The following is a 20,487-nucleotide window of genomic DNA, read 5'->3' as shown; positions in this document are numbered from 1 at the left end:
TTCTTTATCGTCGGAAGCCTTGGTTCTTATCTGTTTCCTTCCTAGTACCTACTGTCGAGACTCACATTTTAAGCAAACAATGCTCCTGCACTATTCGCACCGAAGTATCGGCTCGTTTCCTTGGGACCCCATTATTATCAAACAGCATCTGCGTATCTGTTACGTACGCCACAGGCGTAATCCTCGTATATCCTGTGACGCACAAGGCCAAAAGGGCTCAGTACCATAAGTCTTTGTTTACATTTAAAAGAAAAAAAAATCCGGGTACCAGACATGGTTAGGGTGACAATCCCTGAGGGGTTTACCTTTGGGATTTAACCTTACCCCCCATAGGGCTTTTCATCGATCAAGATTAAAGATTAAATCAACGAACCCCAACTCACTCCCTCCCTTCCCATTCCCAAGGCTGTTTTTATTCTTCATGTTCGTGCCACCCTTCGTACCATCATCTCTGTGCCACCTTCTCCGTGCTATCCTCTCAGTGTCACCTTCTCTGTGCCACTCTTTCAGTACCACCACTCCGTGCCAATCTCTCAGTACCACCTCCGTGCCACTCCCTCAGTGCCACCATCTCCATGCCAATCTCTCTGTGCCACCTTCTCCGTACTATCCTCTCAGTGCCACTCTTTCAGTACCACTACTCCGTGCCAATCTCTCAGTACCACCACTCCGTGCCAATCTCTCCGTGCCACTCCCTCAGTACCACCATCTCCATGCCAATCTCTCAGTGCCACCCTATGTGCAATCTTCGTGCCATTCTCACTACGCCACCTTCTCCGTGACACTCCCTCAGTGCCACTCTTTTCGTGCCAATCTCGGTAACCAAGATATTAACCCCTATCGAGTGAGTGCTTATGGAGGCTTGGGCATTGTGGCACTCTTTATTATTTGTGGATTACACAGAGCCCTTAATCTAACTAGCTTAAGCTGCCTGGCCTCAGGAGCACTTGGGTGCAATAGATAACTTTAAATTAATGGGGAAGGTCAGGGCGAAGGGGATTAGCGTATCGGCAATGACGTGAATGATTATTTGGTGGTGGTGGTTGTAGCGGTTGTATTACTAGATTCGGCAGTATCTGGGTTGCGTTGTACGTTATTAGTTTTGTACGTGATTATTAGTGGTGTGTGTGTGAGAGAGAGAGAGAGAGAGAGAGAGAGAGAGAGAGAGAACGCTTAATCCACGCTCACATCACTATACTCTGCCCGAAATAAAGCACTGCTCAGCAACAAGGCGGGACACCCCAAGTCTTGAGCTTAGTCATGCAAAGTGTTGACCTCCAGGTAGATGAACACTTCATGAAGTGCCCAAGACAGGGCTAATGATCTCTCCTGAAGGGGCATGAAGTTCCTTGCGAGCAGCAGCCTTCTTTCAGGAGTTGGCTGCGTCAGGTTACGGAAGTGGTCAACCGTCAGATCGGGAGTTTTTTGTTCCGTCTGTCGGGTTGAGCGCTGTCCTTCCTTTGTGAGGTCTGTGTCCGCGTGTGTATGTGTGTGTGTGTGTGTGTGTGTGTGTGTGTGTACGTGTGTCCGTGTGTGTACGTGTGTGTGCGTGTTCGTGTGTGTGTATGTGTGTGTGTGAGATTCACCTGATTCACCTTGGTCTTTGGATCACGTGTTGGACCCGTGATCGACAGCTATTTCCCTTCCGGAAGAGAGCTCAGAGCTCGTATGACCGATCTACGGGTAATGCCATGACCTTACACGGACACACACACCCAACTCCCCGCCCAAGAGAGTTGGAGTAACGACTCGAAGCGCAGTGATACTGAAATAATTTCAGCCCTGGGCAGGATTCGAACCAGGTACCGCCGGTACTGCCATACTAACAGTCTGGGCCTCTACCAACCGCGCCACCGAGTCGTGTGTGTATGCGCGTTTGTGTGTGTGTGTGTCCGTGTGTGTATGTGTGGCGGGGACGGAGCAACGTGCCCCGATGCTGGTCGGAGGAGGAAGGGGAGGAGGAGGAGCGTGGAAGTATGACTGATCAGTGTTCCTGGTGTGGGTATCAACAAATAGTCTTAGTAAAAATATGAAAAAGCAAAACTTATTTGGAAGATATGACGAAGTATAGCTTTCCACATAGAAACGTAGACTTTTGGAAGTTAGACGAAAATATTATTTTATCCAAGCCATCACCATTAACGAATTTAAGGGGAATGTTGGTCAGTGGAGCCAAAGGAACGGGATCCCACGAGCACAACTCGAAGCGAGTATACTTATACTGGGTAAATACACGCACGATCGTTTCAGAAACATTCACTCGTGAGAAGGAGAAGGAGGAGGTGTGAGAGCTTGAGCTTCCCCCCCCCCGTCCTTTCAGGGCATGAAAGAGGACCCTTTAATTGATTAGCCTCCTCCTGTCTATCTCCTTTCGGCCCGAGTGCCTGGATCACCGTCTCTTCTCGTCAGGAGACAGTGCCCCAAGAGTCTCTCCTTTCCTCCTCCTCCTCCACCCCCTCCCGTCCCCTGAAGGCGATGTGGAGAAGGGAGTAGGAGAATTGCAATGGAGGGCTTAAGGTGCTAGATGCCATAGTGAAATCATATACCTGAAATTCTTATTTCTCTTTTGGAAATTGGCGATTACCTCACGACCGCATTAAATCTGATGTCAGATTCTGCACAGAATATTAGTGATAGTCTAAATACACATATTGAACGATATTTATTTTTAGAATGGAAGATGGAAAGGGATATTTACACAAGTTTAGTTTGAACGAAGGGGAGTGGAACAGTGCCAAAAATAATGACTTAAAAAAAAAAAAACACTGGTATGGTCGCTCATCAGCTTGGGCGAAATAAGACACGCCCCTTTTCATTACTCGGCCAATCGCAACCTCCCTGGGAACGGGAGCAGCCATTCGAAAGTGAACGTGATTGGTCGAGGCATGCATAGGGATATAGCTTGCTTCACCAAGACCGAAGCGATGATGACTAAGAACAGGAAAAATAATCGTTTAGAACTTCTTTTTAATGACGTGACGTATTGCAGTCCTCAGACTTCACCGTACCCGATCAGAGTGACGTCACGCGACGTCATTGCTATGTGGACAGACTTCTCCCACATCGCCCTCGTCCATGTCCTCCTTGGGACTTGTTCCTTGAAAAGTTAATTCCCCGCAATTGTCTTCACCGGGATGTCGAGAACTCAACCGAAGATTGCGTTAATGGATCCGTGATGGTGGAGTAGTGAGGGAGGGGGGAGGGAATCGGTGGTTGGTGGTGGTGGTGGTTTGGGGGGAGGGGTGGATATGGTGGTCCAGGATTTGTACTTGGTTTGTGCATCAGTTTATATCAATCGATCAATCAGCCATTTCGAGTCGACTGTTTATCAAATGCCTCTTTTATACCATGTCATGACTCTCACGATTAGACTCTTATACTGTTGGAAAATAATGATGATAATAATAATAATATCAGCAGCAGCAGCAGCATTACCTGCTTATAACCTTAAGAAATAGACGTCGGAGAGGAGAACCCCCCACCTCCCAGTCTAGGCATAATGTTTACATGAAAGCACGTTGGCCACGCTACTACAATGGCAGCGATAGCATCGGCGGCACAGTGCCAGCCAATACCTGGCCGGGCCGGTGATGCCACAGGTGGTGTTTGCTTTGGTGTCCTCCTGGCGTAACACAAACATGTGGATATGCTATCATTGGGCAGATTGTGAAAGGGACAAGGACCGCGCTATATATAAACACACGTGATGTGTATATATATATATATATATATATATATATATATATAATTGCGTGTGTATTTGTGTGTATTATATATATCACATGTATGATTTTCCTATATACGCCTAACAACCCTTGCGTAAGACGAATACAAAAATGACACACATCGGCGACGCCAAAGGCTCTGGCATTCTCGTCACTTCTTCGTCGTCGTCGTCGTCTTCGATGCTTTGCTTGTCACCATTAGGCTGCTGACTTCTTACGACGTTAGGAAGATGCCCAAGGCCGTGCCGCCGTGGCGCGCCGTGGCGTGCCCAGCATTCCATTCCTGCCGTCGGGCTCCCATTTTTATCTTTTGTCGCTTTGTCGGTCTTCTTGCTCTCGTCCCCATTGCCAACTCGTTTCGGCCTAGTAATTGCTGTAGTTGTATAAGGGGTTGTGATGGTGGTGGTAGTGGTGATGGTGGTGGTGAAAGAGTGAGTGTTGTGGAGTGAATGCGGTTGGGAGAGAGTGAGAGGGGGAGAAGGGAAAATGGGCTCGAGAAGATATCGTGATTAAAAATCCGGGACAACCCAAGGTTCGTTTTGTTGGCCCAACTGCATCGCACCATGCCCTTCATGCTGACTACTACTACAAATCCCCATCAACACATTTACTTTGTTTAGTGTGTAGCTGGCGCCAGGCGATTTTATTCAACATTGTGAGGCCTTTATTGGCGCCAAAGAAGAGGTTAACCCATTTCAACACGATGACGTTTATTTATTCTATTCTATTATATATGTATATATATATATATATATATATATATATATATATATCACAGTAATGTCGTAGCACATTAGTAAATCAAACTTTTTATCCCACCGTGTGTGTGTGAGTATGTATATATATATATTATTATTATTCTTATTCTTATTATTATTATTATTTTTTTTTTATTTTTTTTTTTAGGGGAGCGGACTTCGGTCCGCCGGGGTTGGGCTAAGGGGGTGGGGGGTCTCGCCCTGACGACCTCCCGTTCAGGACTAAAGCCTCCCCTCCTTTCCCACCACCGTACTGAAGGGTCACAGTGGGCAAAGTAATATGTTTACCGTGGTTGCGTGACGTTGCACAAATACTGCAAGTCCCTTACGTCAAAGATAGTTACCACAAGCGGCGTACAGTCGTGCCCTAAAGTCCATCCACTCTCCTCTCCTCCTGTCCTTCGTTGCAGTCCCCAGGATCCTCCTGAGCTAAAAGTCGCCTAACTATGGCTAAAACTGAATAATGATGCGTGGGTACTCTGGTCTACTCTGGTCCGTAGGGGTGTTACTAAAGTATGCGGTCAGTATCCTATACGGGGAGTGTACGTTAGGGATATTAGGAATTTGGCAAAATGGGAATTTGGCAAACACAAATTTGGCGAAATGGGAATTTGTCAAACAAAAATTTAGCGAAATGAGAGTTTGGCGAAAAAATCTTAGTCACCGCAGGGAAGGGTGGTGGGAGGGACGGCGGGGCATTGACGTGTTTCGGTGATGACGCAGTGCAGCGTGTCATGGTGAAACAGCCAGGTTCCGGTAACGTGAACGACGTAGTTCCCGAAGGGTCTATCTTCCCCATATCTAGTATTTGGGACTCGCACACACAGCTAACGAGGCGGAAAAGTCTCTCTCTCTCTCTCTCTCTCTCTCTCTCTTATTTTAAGGGGTCCCGATCAATTGAAAACACCTTCACTAACTAGCTTTCTGTCCAAAACCATTAAAGTGCATTGAAAGGGGATTGAAACCTGTCTAACAGAGATTAGGGATTACCATCAGGATGACGTCACAGCACGGTTCACGCAATTTTTTTTTTCTTTGTCTTTTCGTTATAATTTTCAACATAATTTTTAGACGTAAATCTTAGGCAAATGAATGACGTCACTGACGGAGTTTGGTGGTGATATATATATATATATATATATATATATATTATATATATATATATATATACATATATAAGAATTTCCTTGCGCTACCCATAACCAAGTTTCTAAAGTATGCCACTTAGTTTGGGCCCAGGCGACTTTGCTAGGTGTCTCATGGTGTAATCTCTTGTGTTGTGTTCAAGTTACCCACAGGATTCTAGTCAGACGTTAAGGATGCCAGACAGCGCCACAGTGAGCGTTAACGCAATGGAAGAGAACAGGCTATTCAATTCATTTTCATCCCCCCTTCCCCCCTAGTAACGGGTGAGTGATAGGCATTGATAGTAAGTAAGCGGTTACCATTGCCAATAATAGTAAGCCCATCTCTCAAGATAGTCATTAATAGTATTTTGACAACATAATCGTGGATAGTAGGTCATGATAGTACGAGAGTCAAGACTGAAAAGATCTATACTGCGGGACTGACTTGAAAAGGAGGGAGTGGGAGAATGTCGAGGAGGGGGAGGAGTAGGTGGTGGTGGTGGTAGTGACGATAGTGGAGGGAGTGGAGGTGGTAGTGCGGTCGTGGTGGTGGTAGAGGTGGAGGAGGTGGTAGAGGGTATAGTCTGTGTTGGGGCTGCAAGCGTCAGTCTCTAGCTGGCACCAGACCGAGAAGGAGGTAACCACGGTACTCCACTGACAGAGTTGTTGTTGTAGTACAAGGCTACACTCCTCTTAACTTAACTGAAGGAAGCAAGCTTCAGCTTTGCCTTTCTTTAGACGAAAGCCTTATCGATCTTTAGTGTACGATATAACTTAGTGTGACAAAAGGAATCTTGATTTGTGTGACTTTAAACCGAATTTTTGTGGAATTTTTGTGCAAGACGTGGCATTTGCCCCATCGACTTGATCAGCGGGAAGTGGACTTGCTCAGTGACATTACGTTATGACTGCATAATTATACAATAACAAGGATATACAGTTATTCCGTAATAACGAAGTATTTCCCACTTTCTGCAGTGAACTGTATCCACCGTTGGCGCGGATCTAAAGTTTATAGTGACAACAGAAACACAGAAAGAGAAACTCTATTTGTCGAGTTTGATTTTGCCTTCTTCGCGAAATTTTGAATCGAGGTCAGGCAATTGACCTTGTTCCCCGCAAGTCGCCCTTGTCTGCTTCTTCTTGTGTGAAAAGGTCCCAAGTTCGCTCGCGCCGCACAACCTAACCCAACTGACCTTACCCAAAGACGAATGAAATCATCATAAATGAAAACCAGCAAGCTGGCCCAGTACCCCACCACAGCGCGCCTTGACGGCCCCCCAAGCCCGCCGTACCCGATACCGACGCTGTCACTGGCCCCCATGATGAAGACATCCACATCATACCCGGAAAAGCCACCACAGCCACCACAGACGCCGTACAGCTCGGACAAAGTGAACGATCTCGCCCTGAGGCTGCTGCTCTTGCTCCAAGTGAGTTCCGTTTCTTAGCCCCCCTCCAAGGCCCGCGCTGAAAGCCTTGCTTGCCGAAGTCCGTCTTATTCGCGGGTCTGGCTGGACGAGGCTCGTTTTAGGCATGTGCCTCTGTCACATTCCCAGTGGTTGTCCACTGTCGTGGATACACAGGGAGAACAGTGACGGGCGTTTGCTATATTTTCAGTTTCATTTTAATCCAAGCTTGTATGTTTATTAACTTGTTTGTCTCGGAAATTTGGATAACTTAATTTGAGACCAAACTCTGGACAAAAACGGAACATGTCTTGGGGAAACATAGACTAAGTCCCGTTCACTGAACATACATGCCTGGGATTAGCAGCAACTACATCAATACGTCACCTGGTCAAGGATATATGTGTGTTTGTGTGTATGAGTGTGTCATGTGTATGTGTGTATACATGTGTGTGTATAAGTATGTTTACATGTGCGTGTCTGTGTGTGTACGTAAAACATATTTTGCAGAAACCAGTCAAAGACCCGCAATATCCATTATTATTATTATTTTTTAACAATCTAAAGTTTGTTTTTAACTTGCTAATGCTCTGGGGGGGACATTTCTCGTCTACCACCCTTGGTTTACGCTTTAAAGGGGGTAACCACATCACAATATCTACACAGAAATGTCTTCCAAGTCTGGCAACTCTTATCAGCTTGTCCTTGTGGACTTCGCGTTTGCTATACAGCTGCACATATTAACATGGTACAAGCGTCCTTGCTGCCGAAGGGAGTAGTGCCACGTGGATGAATAATAAATCCCTTGGCGGGATCCACAATAGAGGGAAAGAGTGCCAACAGGTACGCAAGGGTTGCCAGTAAAGTGGACACTGACTATTTATTTTGGCTGTCGCGAGGTGATTTTATTCAGCAAAGGGGATGTGAATTTTGGGCACCTGGTTTGGGGACGCATCACCCGAATTTGAAATTACAGCGCTTACACACACACACACACAGAGGCGAAGCCTCTATAACACACCTGTATTCAGTCTGTGTGATAGTCTTCTCTTACTTCGACAGTCTGAAACCATGGCTGGCACCCACAACTCCTCTCGTACTCCACCTCCTCCTCCTCCTCCTCCTCCTCCTCCTCCTCCTCCTCCTCCTCCTCCTCCTCCACCTCCACTAGGCGGCTCGAGGAACACCGCGGCCTCTGGAAGGCCGGTCGGCCCTTTCACGTTTCACAAGTCCGAGTTCGATCCTCTGGGCCTGATCTTCCCTCTGGATGGTCCTTGTGGTCTGTTCCTCCCTTTCCCCCCTCCCCACCCCCGCTCCTACCCACCGAATTTTTTAATTTAACTGATTTAACCGTTCCCCGGAGTCGGTTGGAATGCCACTCCAGCAACAACGATGGTAAAGAATATATCAATGTATTTATTACTTTGAAATAATGGAAAAGAATGCAATAAAACGAGGCTTTCGTTGACCTGACCTATGGTGTGCCAAGCTCTTCAAATGATTAAAATCACTTGACGGCACTAGTCATAACAAATGTAAAGTTGAAGAGGTCAACATGCCTAACAGCTTCCCAACAGCTTCCCTTTCCCCTTTTCCTTCCCCTTCCCTCTTTCCCCTCTTCCTCCTTGCCCCTCCTAACCGGTGGGACAAGCGGAGGGCTACTTGACGTCACACGGGTGCCACATGTGGTTGAACACTTCTCGTCACTGTGTCTGTTACACGTGTCGCTTGTATCTTGCGTGTGTGTCGATAGTGGCATCCGCTTGGCAGATTTTTTTTTTTTTTTTTTTTGGCAATCGTAGCTCCAAAGTGGGAGATCTCATTGTCTGGAAGAGTCGTTAGGTAAATGGCGACGACGACAACTTAGTTACTGACACCCACCACTTCTTCCTCCTCCTCCTCCTCCAGACGGCGACGAAGACGATATGTTGATTACCATGGTGATGCCGGTGTTGCCGAGCTGGGCGCGCGCACGCACACACACACACACACACACACACACACACACACACACACACACACACACACACACACACACGACCCGTTTACATAACCCTCCTCCCCCTCTCTACCGTAGGATTTCGTCTCCTGCCTCACCTCACCCGGTCTGATCCTTCCCCACTGTTATCGCCCCCTTGCACAACTCCCTCCCTCCCCCTTTCGCCTCCTACTCTGTTCCCCCAGGACTACCAACATCCCGTTTTCTATATAGATTTATAATATTTATCACCTCGTCAATTTTCGTTACATCTTCCTCTCGTTGTTCCTTTTCGGTCTATACCTCCTTGCTTGGTCGAGGACGTGCGGAAATGTCCACCTCGAGACGAGGTCCCCCTCCAGCTTCGAGGTGGTCCTTGAAGTGGGGTGCTCTGTCGAGTGGGCCTGCAGATGTTGATTGCCCAGCTATCCGATCACGCAGACCGAACAGTCCCAAGAAGGCGATCGCTCCTTAAATATCAAGAGGATAAATGACGGGGTGGAGTTGGGGTATGTGGGCGAGGGTACCGGGGTAGGAGGGATAGTGCGCAACCCGCGTTTGTCTACGTAGTTACCTCGTAAAGAGAGGTCAAATGCGGTAACCTTGTTTGGCCCATTTGATCTTATCTCCAGTGGCACTCCGTGTGGCACTTGTTCCGGTTGTCGCCAGGCGGTTCAATGCATTCCCGTGGCGCCAGGTCCCGTTGTCAAGGGCGTCGTCAGTGTCATAATCTTCTTCCTTCCTTCCTTCCTTCCTTCCTTCCCTCCTTCTCCTCTCCTCTCTTCCCCCTCACTCTCCCCCCTCTCATCTGCCCTGTGTAGCGTCCAAAGAAGGCAGAGGGGGAGGGGGGGGGAGGTGCCAGCGAGGTTGTCCTAAACCCTCCACTACCTACGGAGACGACCTGGGCACCTCTTAAGTACTTTATTCTGGCTACCGTCAGACAATTGCATTAAGCTTAGAGGAAGCCTTAAGTAGTAACGTGTTGGTATGCAACCTCCTAGAGGCAAGGATATCAGGTAGTAACCTTCAAATTGAACACAAACAGAGGGCAGCCAGGCTGGCATTGTGTGGCACTGGGCACAACTAATGGGACTCTCGTGTAGTGTCAGCATACGTGTTACGGGTGTATGGCATAACAAGCATGTAATCCAGGGTCTTTGGGAGTATGGGGTATGGGAATTACTGAGTCATGGGATAGGGTTTCAGAGCTGTAGGAAAGGGGATATGGGTGCGAGGGGAGGGGTGACATGAGGGGAAGGGGGCCATGAAAAGAAAGGGGCGTTGAGGGGGGGAGGCGTCTGTTGACTCAGCGAGTAGTGCCACTGACTCATGAGGACAAAAGTCTGTTCCATGTCCTCGGCAGACCGAAACGACGGCGCGACAAGCAACTGGTTCTTATCCAAAAGAAAGAAAAGAAAAAGAAAAGTAAATACCTCAATCTCTTTAAGAAAACGGGACTTGGGGTACCCCCCCTTCTCTCTCCCGGCACATGCTCTGTTTAGGGTGGGTCTTTGTTCTGGGGATGTGTTTGGATTCTGGGGGTAACAAGCGGACAATGTCTGGTTAATGTGGGTTGTGCCGTATATCGGATACATGGGTTTTTAGTCTTGTGTGTGGCGGTGGGTCCAAATCGTGATTGCCTCTTTGCAATTGCATGCAACACTAAAGATGACAAAAGTTAAAAATAAATAGTGACACCGCACGTTGTCTGTTTGACTGCCACGTGTGTGTGTGTGTGTGTGTGTGTGTGTGTGTCAGGATATATTTCCGGAAACTAGGCGTGAGTAAGGCAAGAGGAGAATGGACTGAGGGTAGAGAACACTCATTCGCAGGTGTGAAGTGACTAACAGAAACACATGGACGGAAGCGAAGTTCCTTAGTGAGTAGTGCACCGGTGGGGGGGGGGGGAGTATCCGGATTGTGTCGGGGGGGGGGTGGGGGGTCGTAAGTAACGAGGACAGTGCCAAGGACCTCTGTGTTGGTGACAAAGGCCGGGGACACATACACACGTGTGTGTATATATATATATATATATATACACGTGTATGTGTGTCACTTGTAACTTTCAGCTAAGCCTCAACCTACAATTCCATGTTATATCCCCTATGCTTTCTCTTAAGCCTTCTGAGCATATCTTTTAGTTCTAACCGTACATATAAAACTGGGCCTTGTACTCGTTCCCCTCCTCTTCTCCCTCTCCTCTTCCTCCTCTCTCCCCGATAGAGACCACTCGTGCTAAAAGCAACTTGCATTGTGTTGCAACCAAGGTCTATCGGTTGCAACATCTACACGGTAATATAATCACCAACATCGAGAGCTGCCCGTGGTTTTGTATACGGAACCAGCGCGCGTGTGTGTGTGTTTGCGTGCGTGTGTGTGTATTTGCGCGCGCGTACAAACGCACGCATGTACATATTTCCCCCTACGATTTATACACATTCGTACTTGAGAATACACATTCATGTATTATTCATACAAATCCACTTCGATGAAAATCTGTTTCGATTGCCCCCCTACCTTACTGGACGGCACGTTTCTTCTTGTTTTGGCTGCCGCCGGGCGATTTCATTCATCTTCGTGGCATCTCCCCCCGCCCTTGGGGATGAAGAAGCGTGCGTGTGCTATCAAAGAGCAAGAAAACGAAAGCAGCTTAATCTCAGAAGAAGTCCCATTAAATGGCAAAACCTGCTGGAAAGCATTTTGGAACGAAGAAGGGAAAAAAATGTCGAAGGACCTTGGCCCTGGCATTGAAGGCGGAGGGGGAAGGGGAAGGGGAGGCGTGGATTCAGATCATGAAGGCGACGACCAGGAGGAGGAGGAAGAGGAGGACAAAATTAGTATCACTTTCTTCGTCTGTTTATGGGTTAAGATCCTTCCCCAATTTCACGGCCCCCACACCCAGCCTTCCATTCCCTAATATGACAATTGCAGGTGGTGGAGGGTTGGGAGGGGGCTGTTTCCCCTCCTCCCCTGCTGCTACCACAACCAGGTAAAAGCGGAACTAATTCAGATCTCCACTCCCCCCGGGGCGACGGTTACCAACTTTCCCATCACCCGGAAACGAATATTTGGGGGGATATCGTAGCCCCCTTCTCCGAAGCCACGGGGCCCGCGCCCTGGGGGGCCCCACCCCCATGGGGCCTTCCTTGGTCGTATGTGGCTCCTGAGGGCCCTGCGTGGGTGTATGCGGCGGTGTCTGGACAACTCCTTGTTTACAAGTTTCTTGACGTCACGGATGGAGAGTTCTGAAGGACCTACTTATGTAAGGTTCATATCCTTGCTACAATATGGCTCTCAGTGTGTGTGTGTGTGTTTCTCTCTCTTTCTCTCTCTCCTGACAGTTAACGAAATGTAAACGAGTATGTATTTTTTACGAGATGAAAAATCGTTTCTCTTTTGTTTCAAGGAAGAACTCAACCCACACCCCCCCCCCCGAAATGGTATTAACTCTTAATAATAATAATCCCCGCATTCCTCCCATTTTCGGCATCCAGACTACCGAAGTCTGCGCAGACGTGGTTGCAGTGACGAGGAAGAGCTTACGGTCTTCTCTCTGCATCGCCAGGTTTTCGGGCTGTTACTCGACTCGAGCTGACAATGATCTTCCCAGTCTCCTCTGCGACGCCCCGTACACCCCCTCCTCCCCTCCTAAGTGTGTGTGTGGAGGGGGGATTGATCCAAGATGCTGTTCAAAACTCGCCCAGTCCCCACCCAAACCCAAAACGCTGCAAGTGCATTTTGGCGTCGTGCTCCAGACAAAGGCTTTGTCGCGATTTTTTTCTTCTTTCCAAGAGTCAAAATGCATTCCTGAAGGTACCATTTGGGCCTTGGCACATCCACAAGGCTGAGAACGTCGAGGTGCAATCTGTTTGTGGGCAACCTGGTGGTGTGGTTTAAGTTACCACCCCGCCCGGGACTAATTAAGAGTAATCGTGTAACTAATTATAGCTTGTATGGAAGCATCGAAACAAGTACAGTTACACGCAAGATGCGGTTGACGACTTGTGTTATGTGTGCGCGTGCGCACGACATTGAGGTCGACGTTTCACCTTCCCACACCTGCCGCCATTGACGTCATTACACAGTTGCCTCGAGCCTCCAGCGAGTCCAATTCGTTTTCGTTTTCCAAGGAACTTGTGGCCAGTTTCGTAGAGGGGCTCTCGTCGTTCGAAGGGAACAAGAGCTCCCCGAATTGGCCCGCGGGTTTTGGTCCTCCCCCGTGGCACTCCGAGATAGTAATAAATAAAAGTTGGCACCCCCGACATTCTGCTAAGCGAAAGCAGTCTGCGTATAGGGTCCTCTGTCGATCAGATAAGTGGAATTTATATGTTCTCTTGTGTCCTCCTCAGCATTTCAAAAGCTAAACCTGTATTGCGCAAGTGAGGTGCATCATGCCAGTCATCCGTTCTCTACTGGGGGTCTTCGAAGGTTCCCGAACAAGGGGGGTGGCTAAAAAATATGTAGTGGCGATTTTATTCAGTATAAAAGTGATGATGGTGGTAACTGAATACTTTACATACATAACGGGGGAGGGTGCAAAAACAGATAACTGCCCTAAGTATTATCCTATGTTACGTTCCAGCGATCAACACGATTTGTTGGTAAAAAAGAAATCCCTCAACTTGATGACTATTTTAGTTAAAAAGTAGATTATTAGGATAAGATAATCCTCTCCCTTTCCCAGTGGTTATATGTAAAAAAAAAATCTTGCAATAGTATGAAGGAAGGGCTTGACTATGTAAGTATGAAACAGGGAATCCGCCCCCCCCCCCTCTTCCTAGTCGACTGACATTATGCAAGATCACGCCGAGGAAGACTAGGTGGACAAGGACTTGCATAAGACAGCGTCGTATCCTGCATTGTGTGTCTCTACGTATCTCAAGGAAGGACGTGATTCCAGGGATATCATATACGTTACCTGAGACGACTTGACGTCACGTATGGTGACGTCTCTATTACAAACACGATTCTATTTTTTCTTTCTTTCTTTTTGTAACGGTTTTAACGGACTTCATTTCGGATGGCCCACCGTGGGTTGTGACAAAGGCTCGAGGAAAACCTTATTCCAGGCCTTCTAGTGGTGCCTATGTATACCACCTAATTTCATATTTGAAATGAAAATTACCGTTACACTGGGAAATTTGAAATTAACGGTTATTTTTTTTCCACGTTACAGGTAGCAGGGGACAGGAAGGCAGAGATCGAGGAACTACTTCGAGGACGAGTTCCCAACTCGACCTCACCCTCCTCCTCGACAACCTCCCTCAAGCCCTCCTCCAACGGCACCACCACCACCACAAGCTCCTCCTCGTCCTCCTCCTCCAGTAAGCGACCCTCGCTCAAGAGAAAATGGGCGAAACCGAAGCTCAGGTCGAGCAAGACGGTCGAGGAGAAGGCTGACTCCTCCTCGATCCGCTCTTCCTCCTCCTCGACCAGCTCCTGCTCCTCCTCCACAACCACAGCCACCACTGAGCCTGCGAAGGCAGTAGACCAGAGCCCTAACCACCTCCATCCTACTCAGTACCTGGAAGTTGCCACCACAACTGCAGGTAATAAAATCATCTCGTTAAAATAATAATAATAATGATGATGATGATGATGGAAATAAGATATAGTCCAGCGACCACGGTCATGACTTTGATCCAACTAAAGTGCTGCGGTGGGTGTCGATTTAAAAAAAACTCTTGGGGGTTAACAAGCCAATTGTAGTCTTTCTAGTTACATTATTGTAAGGGGGATTGTGTGTGGACATGTATATGGAATATACACACAAATTATAAACAACTTTTCTTTTGTTTACTTCAGGCACCACCACAGCTGCCACCACCACAACCACTACAACCACCACTATGCCACCAGAGGCGAGCGAAGTCCCCACCCTTACCCCCGAGGAGAAAGAAGAGGGGAAGGAAGAGGATGAGTTGGGTGCAGAGGAACCCCCGTGCAACATGTCAATGTTGCAGAAACTAGCACTAGTAAGTATAGTTTTCCACTCTGATTCTTCAACTGGGTTCTTTGTCAGTATTGTGTGCATATACATACATGAATACTTAGACATTCCTACCTGTACTCACTGCGATGTTGATACCATTGAAGTGACTAAGTGGGTGTTTTACTTTACAGACTGCACTCAACTTGACAGCCCCAGCCTCCTCTGTCCTCCTCCACAACCGAAGGAACAACTGGGTTCAGCTCTCGGGTCATCCTGGGTCCCTGGCACCAGCTGGTCCGGGCACCATCTGGAAAAAGCGCAACGCAGACGCCTTTGAGACGGCAGCTTACCAGTCTCTCATGCATGACAGTGCAAGGGACATCGTCCCCACCTTCTTCAGAGAAATTTCCTATCAAGGAGAATGTATCCTTTTTATCAAAATTATAATTGTGTGTTTTATGTATATTGAACTCGTGGTCCCCAATAATTGTTTAAGTAAAGAAAGATTCATATTATCACATTCATGAAATTAGAACTTTAGGAAACTGAATGTATACATTTTAGTTTTGCATGACATAGATAGGTAAATAGATATAGACATTTGGATTGTATATATATTGAGATAGGGTAAATAGAGAGAGAGATATTTGGATTAAAAATACTTCATATTTAGCCCTCACTTTCCTCAAAGATCTACTTTTAAACATTATTATTTGTCCATCCATCTGCTCGCAAGCTGTTTTTTCCTTAACCACATTCTTTAGACTTTATTGAAATGGCTGACTTACTGTACGACTTCCATAACCCATCTGTCATGGACATCAAAATGGGAACAAGAACCTTTCTTGAATCAGAAGTTTCCAACACCAAAGCCAGAGAAGATCTGTACTACAAGGTAAGAATTGCAGTAGACTGTGATTTAGTGTTTGTTAATAATAATTCATTATACAAGAGAATTAAATATAGATCAAATTATCCTGTTAGACTTGTTTCACAGAATGTAGTGAGTTTTTTGTCTTATTTATATATTTATCTATTTCTGTTTTATTTTATTTCATCTTTTTAACTTGGAATTTTGTTCACTCATTCAGATGATGAAAGTTGACCCCAACGGACCCTCTCAGGAGGAGCATACAGCAAAGGCAGTCACTAAACTGCGCTATATGAACTTCAGGGATGTTACAAGTTCATCACGTTCACTTGGCTTCAGGATTGAAGCTCTTAAGGTACTTTATTGATTTTTTCCTTGTCTGAAATATTGTGAAACAAGCTAATCCCTAATTTTACTATACAAAACAATAATATATGAATTTTTATATGATCACCAGTTAGCTTAATAGGAAATAAATAATTTGATGCCAAATTTACTTGTACACAGAGGTCTCTTAATCCAGCACTCGCCAACCACCACTTGTGCTGACGTTTGGGCCCAGGACATAAACCCACTTTGGGAATTGGTGGCGTTTTATGCCTTGGACCAATTTCTGAAATGGGTTTCTGTCCTGGGTCAATTCCTGAAATGGATTCATGTCCTGGCTGCACGAGTAGTAGTTGGCAGGTGTTGGATTTAGAGATTTAGGCATACACAGTTGGCTGTGCTCATTCATTAAAAATAAATCGATAAATGAATAAAAAAAAATCAGGATATATATTCTTACAAATATAGTACAATCATTTTCAATTGATGCTTATCAATTTTTGCTTTCTTCAGATGTCCAAAAGTGAGCCTGTAACTGACCTCAAGACAGTTCAGTGTAGAGACGACGTTGTCCACACCATGACTGGATTTGTTGGAGGACGGGAGTCAACCAAGAAGCAAATATTGAGTCGTCTTAGGCATATCAGGAATAGATTTGAGTCGTCTGATTTCTTCCAGTGTCATGAGGTAAGCCAAAAGTTTGACAAATTATTGGTAGATTTTTCAGGGTTGGGTAAATAGCTTGTAGAATGCTTTGAATCAAGAATCATAAATTGTGAACTTTTTTGCTGAACCAGTTGAAACCAGCTTAATATTTTTAATTCAGATAAATTGAAAATGTCCTTTTTCCAATTTCAGGTAATTGGCAGCAGTATCTTGATAATCCACGATGATGAGAAGGCAGGAGTGTGGATGATCGACTTTGCCAAGACCCTTCCTGTACCTGGTGGTAACAAAGTCAGCCATCGCAGTAATTGGAAACTTGGCAACCATGAGGAGGGCTATCTCACTGGCATTGACAATCTCATTAAGGTGAGTTCATAATCAATCAGTCCTTGTAATCAGTCACATAAGCAAATCATCATCAACAGTGTTTTCTGATTAGTTTGTTATATTTGATACAGTTCCACAGTTGCCATTTCTCATAACACAACCAAGTCGCCATCAAAAAAGTTTCCTGATCTGTTTGTTATATTGCATATAATTCCACAGTTCCAACCTCTCATGGGTTTTCGTTACATTTTCAGGTCATCGAGGATGTTCCAGTACATAAATCCAAAAGACTAAGCTTCTTCAGCAAATCCTAAGTGAGCACAGACAGTGCAGCTCATTTTTCTCTCTCAAGACAAATGATGGGCCATGTCAGCTTAACTACACAAGTTAAGCCTGCTCCAAATGAAGAAAAAACAAGTGTAAATAGATGTACATATGTGTGTATACAAAACTGTTCAGTAATGTATATACAGAAATGTGTATATGCACACCACCACCCAAAGTTTAAAATACAGGTAGTTCCCATTCATGCTCAGTGCATCTCTCTGTCAATATCCTACAATCTTGCTTCCTTCACTTCCACAATTGTCGATAGTTTGTATCATCAGCGTGTCAACCATCTCTCTCAAAAGTGTATCTTTAAAAGTATTAGTTTTTATTTTGTTATAAAATTATTGTTGGGTAATCACAGTGCAAGTGAAGCCTCCTTGCAGCTGTCTTTATGAGAATTGTTCAGTATCTGGTTCACTTTTCTTACATTGTAAAACATTCCACATACCTGCTCATATCATCTCCATTCCTCAGTTCTTAACTATGACCAATCTGCCAAACCAATACAGACTTGAAAGTAGTCTGTATTCCTATGGTGACCAAAGAAATCATGTTCGTAAACCTTCGCAGGATGTCTGTGAGTGACAAGTTATATGTAATGCTATCAAGTAGATGAAAAGGTAGTTAACGTGTTTGACGTGCAAAGGAGAAATGTAGGAATAGATATTTGCCACAAGTTGTGCATTTACCACTCATTCAGAATACATCACACAGGAAGCCAGAATGTAGTTAATCATCATGTTGGACATTTTTCACACCATTCATTGCGGTTAAAAAGTAACGAGATGTTATGTGTGAAATGGCCAGTGACACTGGTATAGTGACAATGGACACTGTAAACAAAAGCATCCTTTGTGACAGTTGTGCCAAATTCTCATTTAGAAAGACATTGGAATCCTTTCAAAGGTTCGTGTTGTGAATAACTGTAGTGAAGAGGAACCTACGAGGCTTCTTGCTGAAAACATTACTTGTGAACTCCACTTTCATCTGGTAACCAAGAAGGAAACATTTGAAAATGCTGCTCATTCTTCAAGCTGGTACATCACTGGATGCTTACAGAAGAAGGACAGAACATTAATTAGAACCTGATCTAGAATGAATAGGAAAAAAATAGCACTCAAAAGGATGTGAAAATGAAACTAGTTTGTTGAAAGAACCGCTGAGGGAAGAACATTTATGAAAAAAGGCCACACAAATACCTTTTAAGTCTAGGTATCAAGTGTGCACTTCAGAGAATTATTTATACTTTGTGTTCTTACTTTTGTCCAAATGTTGTATTGAAATTATTTATTTATTTAAGAGTTTAATAAGAATCCACTTCATAAGCTGTCTGCTTATTAACCACTTTTGTTGATAGAACTTTATGAAATTTCCCTACATATGCTCTCAAAGCTCACAGGACTATAATGCTGCTTGTTAAAAGCCATGCCTGTGCTCAGATGAAGTCTAAATACTTCTCAAACTACTTCATGAATCTAAATGTTGCATCACAATGCTATATGATGCTTTATTCTAAAATGAACAAGAAAAACGGACCATTATTTATGGTTATATTTTAATGACATATTGGTTTCCAGATGACAGTGCTGTCTTTTCATACTATATTATTGCACATACTTCATTATATCATGCACTACATGTACATATACAACATATCATATGAATGACACAACTTTGGTGGTGATTCCCTTGTATAGTATAATCTTGTTCATACAGAACTGCCCATCCCAATTGCTACAACAGTTCAGACCTCATTCAACATTAATGTACAGAACACTTATGTTGGTGAAAAGTAGACCACAAATGTAAAGTTTGAAAAAAAGGGATGACCAAACCTCCGAGATCTCTGCAGCTGATGTTGCTATTGTCACTGAACAGAAGTGGGAATGTTATACCTGAATTTTTTGCACCAATTTGCCTCTTAGTTGTTCCATTTGCATGGAACAGTACATGATTTGTGACTTGGGCTAGAGTGTGAGGTGTCGTAAATGATTCATACATTATAGTGTACATCAGGTATAACAGTCCACCATATAAGTATTCTGTACCTATGTGAAACTCGATCAAGATCAGAGAATGTGTACATAATTTCATATTAGAAAGCCTAGGCAGAGGTACTTTTTTTTTTTCTTTTTCTTTTTTTTTCCCCCTGAAGGACAACACTTTGTCCAGTTGTGAGTTGTTCTTTACAATGCACTATGCATATTGTGCATCAGTACTATATTAAGTTTGAATGGTAATGTAGTACTGTATATATGGAGAAATCATGCAATGCCTTATTCCTGTTATGCATGAATTTTTTTTTCTGAGAAAGGAACTGTTGGAAAGCATTGTTGTGCCACAGTAGTGTCATGTGGCCCCTTGCATCACTTTTTACTTTTTTGACTCTAGTCCACACATCTTGTTGCTGTATTGAATAAATACTGAATATATTAATTTGTTACAGAAGATATTTCTTTAACCTTTTCTGGTCACACTGAACTACAATGACATGAAAAAAAAAAAAAACATTCCAAGGGCTTTTTCCCCTTTGCAAGGGAGGTAGCCAAAATCAAAGGCATAAATCCACTCCCATTCACCATCCCTCCTTCCCTCTTTTCTTGGCCCCTGGATGATGGGTCATTCCTGCATGTCGCCCACTGCCCTAGGTCAGAAGCAATGCAACAAGACACAGCACACCCAGAGCAAGGCCACTTCATTTAATCAGCAACCTCCCGCCTCTCTGTCTCCTCATGCAGAAAGATATTGGGAGAATCCCTTTGGGCTGCATCAAAATATCATTCACACATACTCCCTCACCTGCCATCCCCTACCCACTCCCTTCCATGTGTCACAGCATTATTCATACACTACCATTCTTTTCTTGGCTCCTCCTGGATGACAGGTCATCCCTGCACCTCACCCACTACCCTGGGGCAGAAGCAATGCAGCACATCCACAACAAGGCTGCTTCATTTAATCAGCAAACCCCACCTCCCCACCCCCCACCTCTGTTCCCTCATTCAGGAAAAGAGAAGATGGGGAGAAATCCCCTCAG

At 45.1% G+C, this 20,487-nt stretch overlaps 1 protein-coding gene across 5 annotated transcripts in view; it reads left to right on the top strand.

Annotated features, from left to right (window-relative positions):
- Positions 1 to 19,898, top strand: part of IP3K1 (inositol-trisphosphate 3-kinase-like protein) — a 359,562-nt gene extending 339,664 nt beyond the window's left edge. For 3 of the 5 annotated variants that reach the window (XM_076200359.1, XM_076200360.1, XM_076200358.1), the window contains exons 2-9: positions 14,174 to 14,546; positions 14,803 to 14,972; positions 15,121 to 15,352; positions 15,694 to 15,824; positions 16,021 to 16,155; positions 16,641 to 16,814; positions 16,986 to 17,159; positions 17,375 to 19,898. In XM_076200359.1, the coding sequence (XP_076056474.1) occupies positions 14,174 to 14,546; positions 14,803 to 14,972; positions 15,121 to 15,352; positions 15,694 to 15,824; positions 16,021 to 16,155; positions 16,641 to 16,814; positions 16,986 to 17,159; positions 17,375 to 17,434 (1,449 nt within the window). In that variant the 3' untranslated portion in view covers positions 17,435 to 19,898. Of the gene's footprint in view, positions 1 to 6,211; positions 7,044 to 14,173; positions 14,547 to 14,802; positions 14,973 to 15,120; positions 15,353 to 15,693; positions 15,825 to 16,020; positions 16,156 to 16,640; positions 16,815 to 16,985; positions 17,160 to 17,374 lie in introns of those variants that run through there. The other 2 variants (XM_076200357.1, XM_076200361.1) reach the window with 2 other exon arrangements.
- The last annotated feature ends 589 nt before the right edge of the window (positions 19,899 to 20,487 follow it).

Source organism: Oratosquilla oratoria, chromosome 17, assembly GCF_046742065.1.
Source record: "Oratosquilla oratoria isolate Oo_2021 chromosome 17, ASM4674206v1, whole genome shotgun sequence".
NCBI classification, from domain to species: Eukaryota; Metazoa; Arthropoda; class Malacostraca; order Stomatopoda; family Squillidae; genus Oratosquilla; species Oratosquilla oratoria.
Note: the sequence above shows the minus strand (reverse complement) of the source record. Positions and strands in the feature narration are given on the sequence as shown.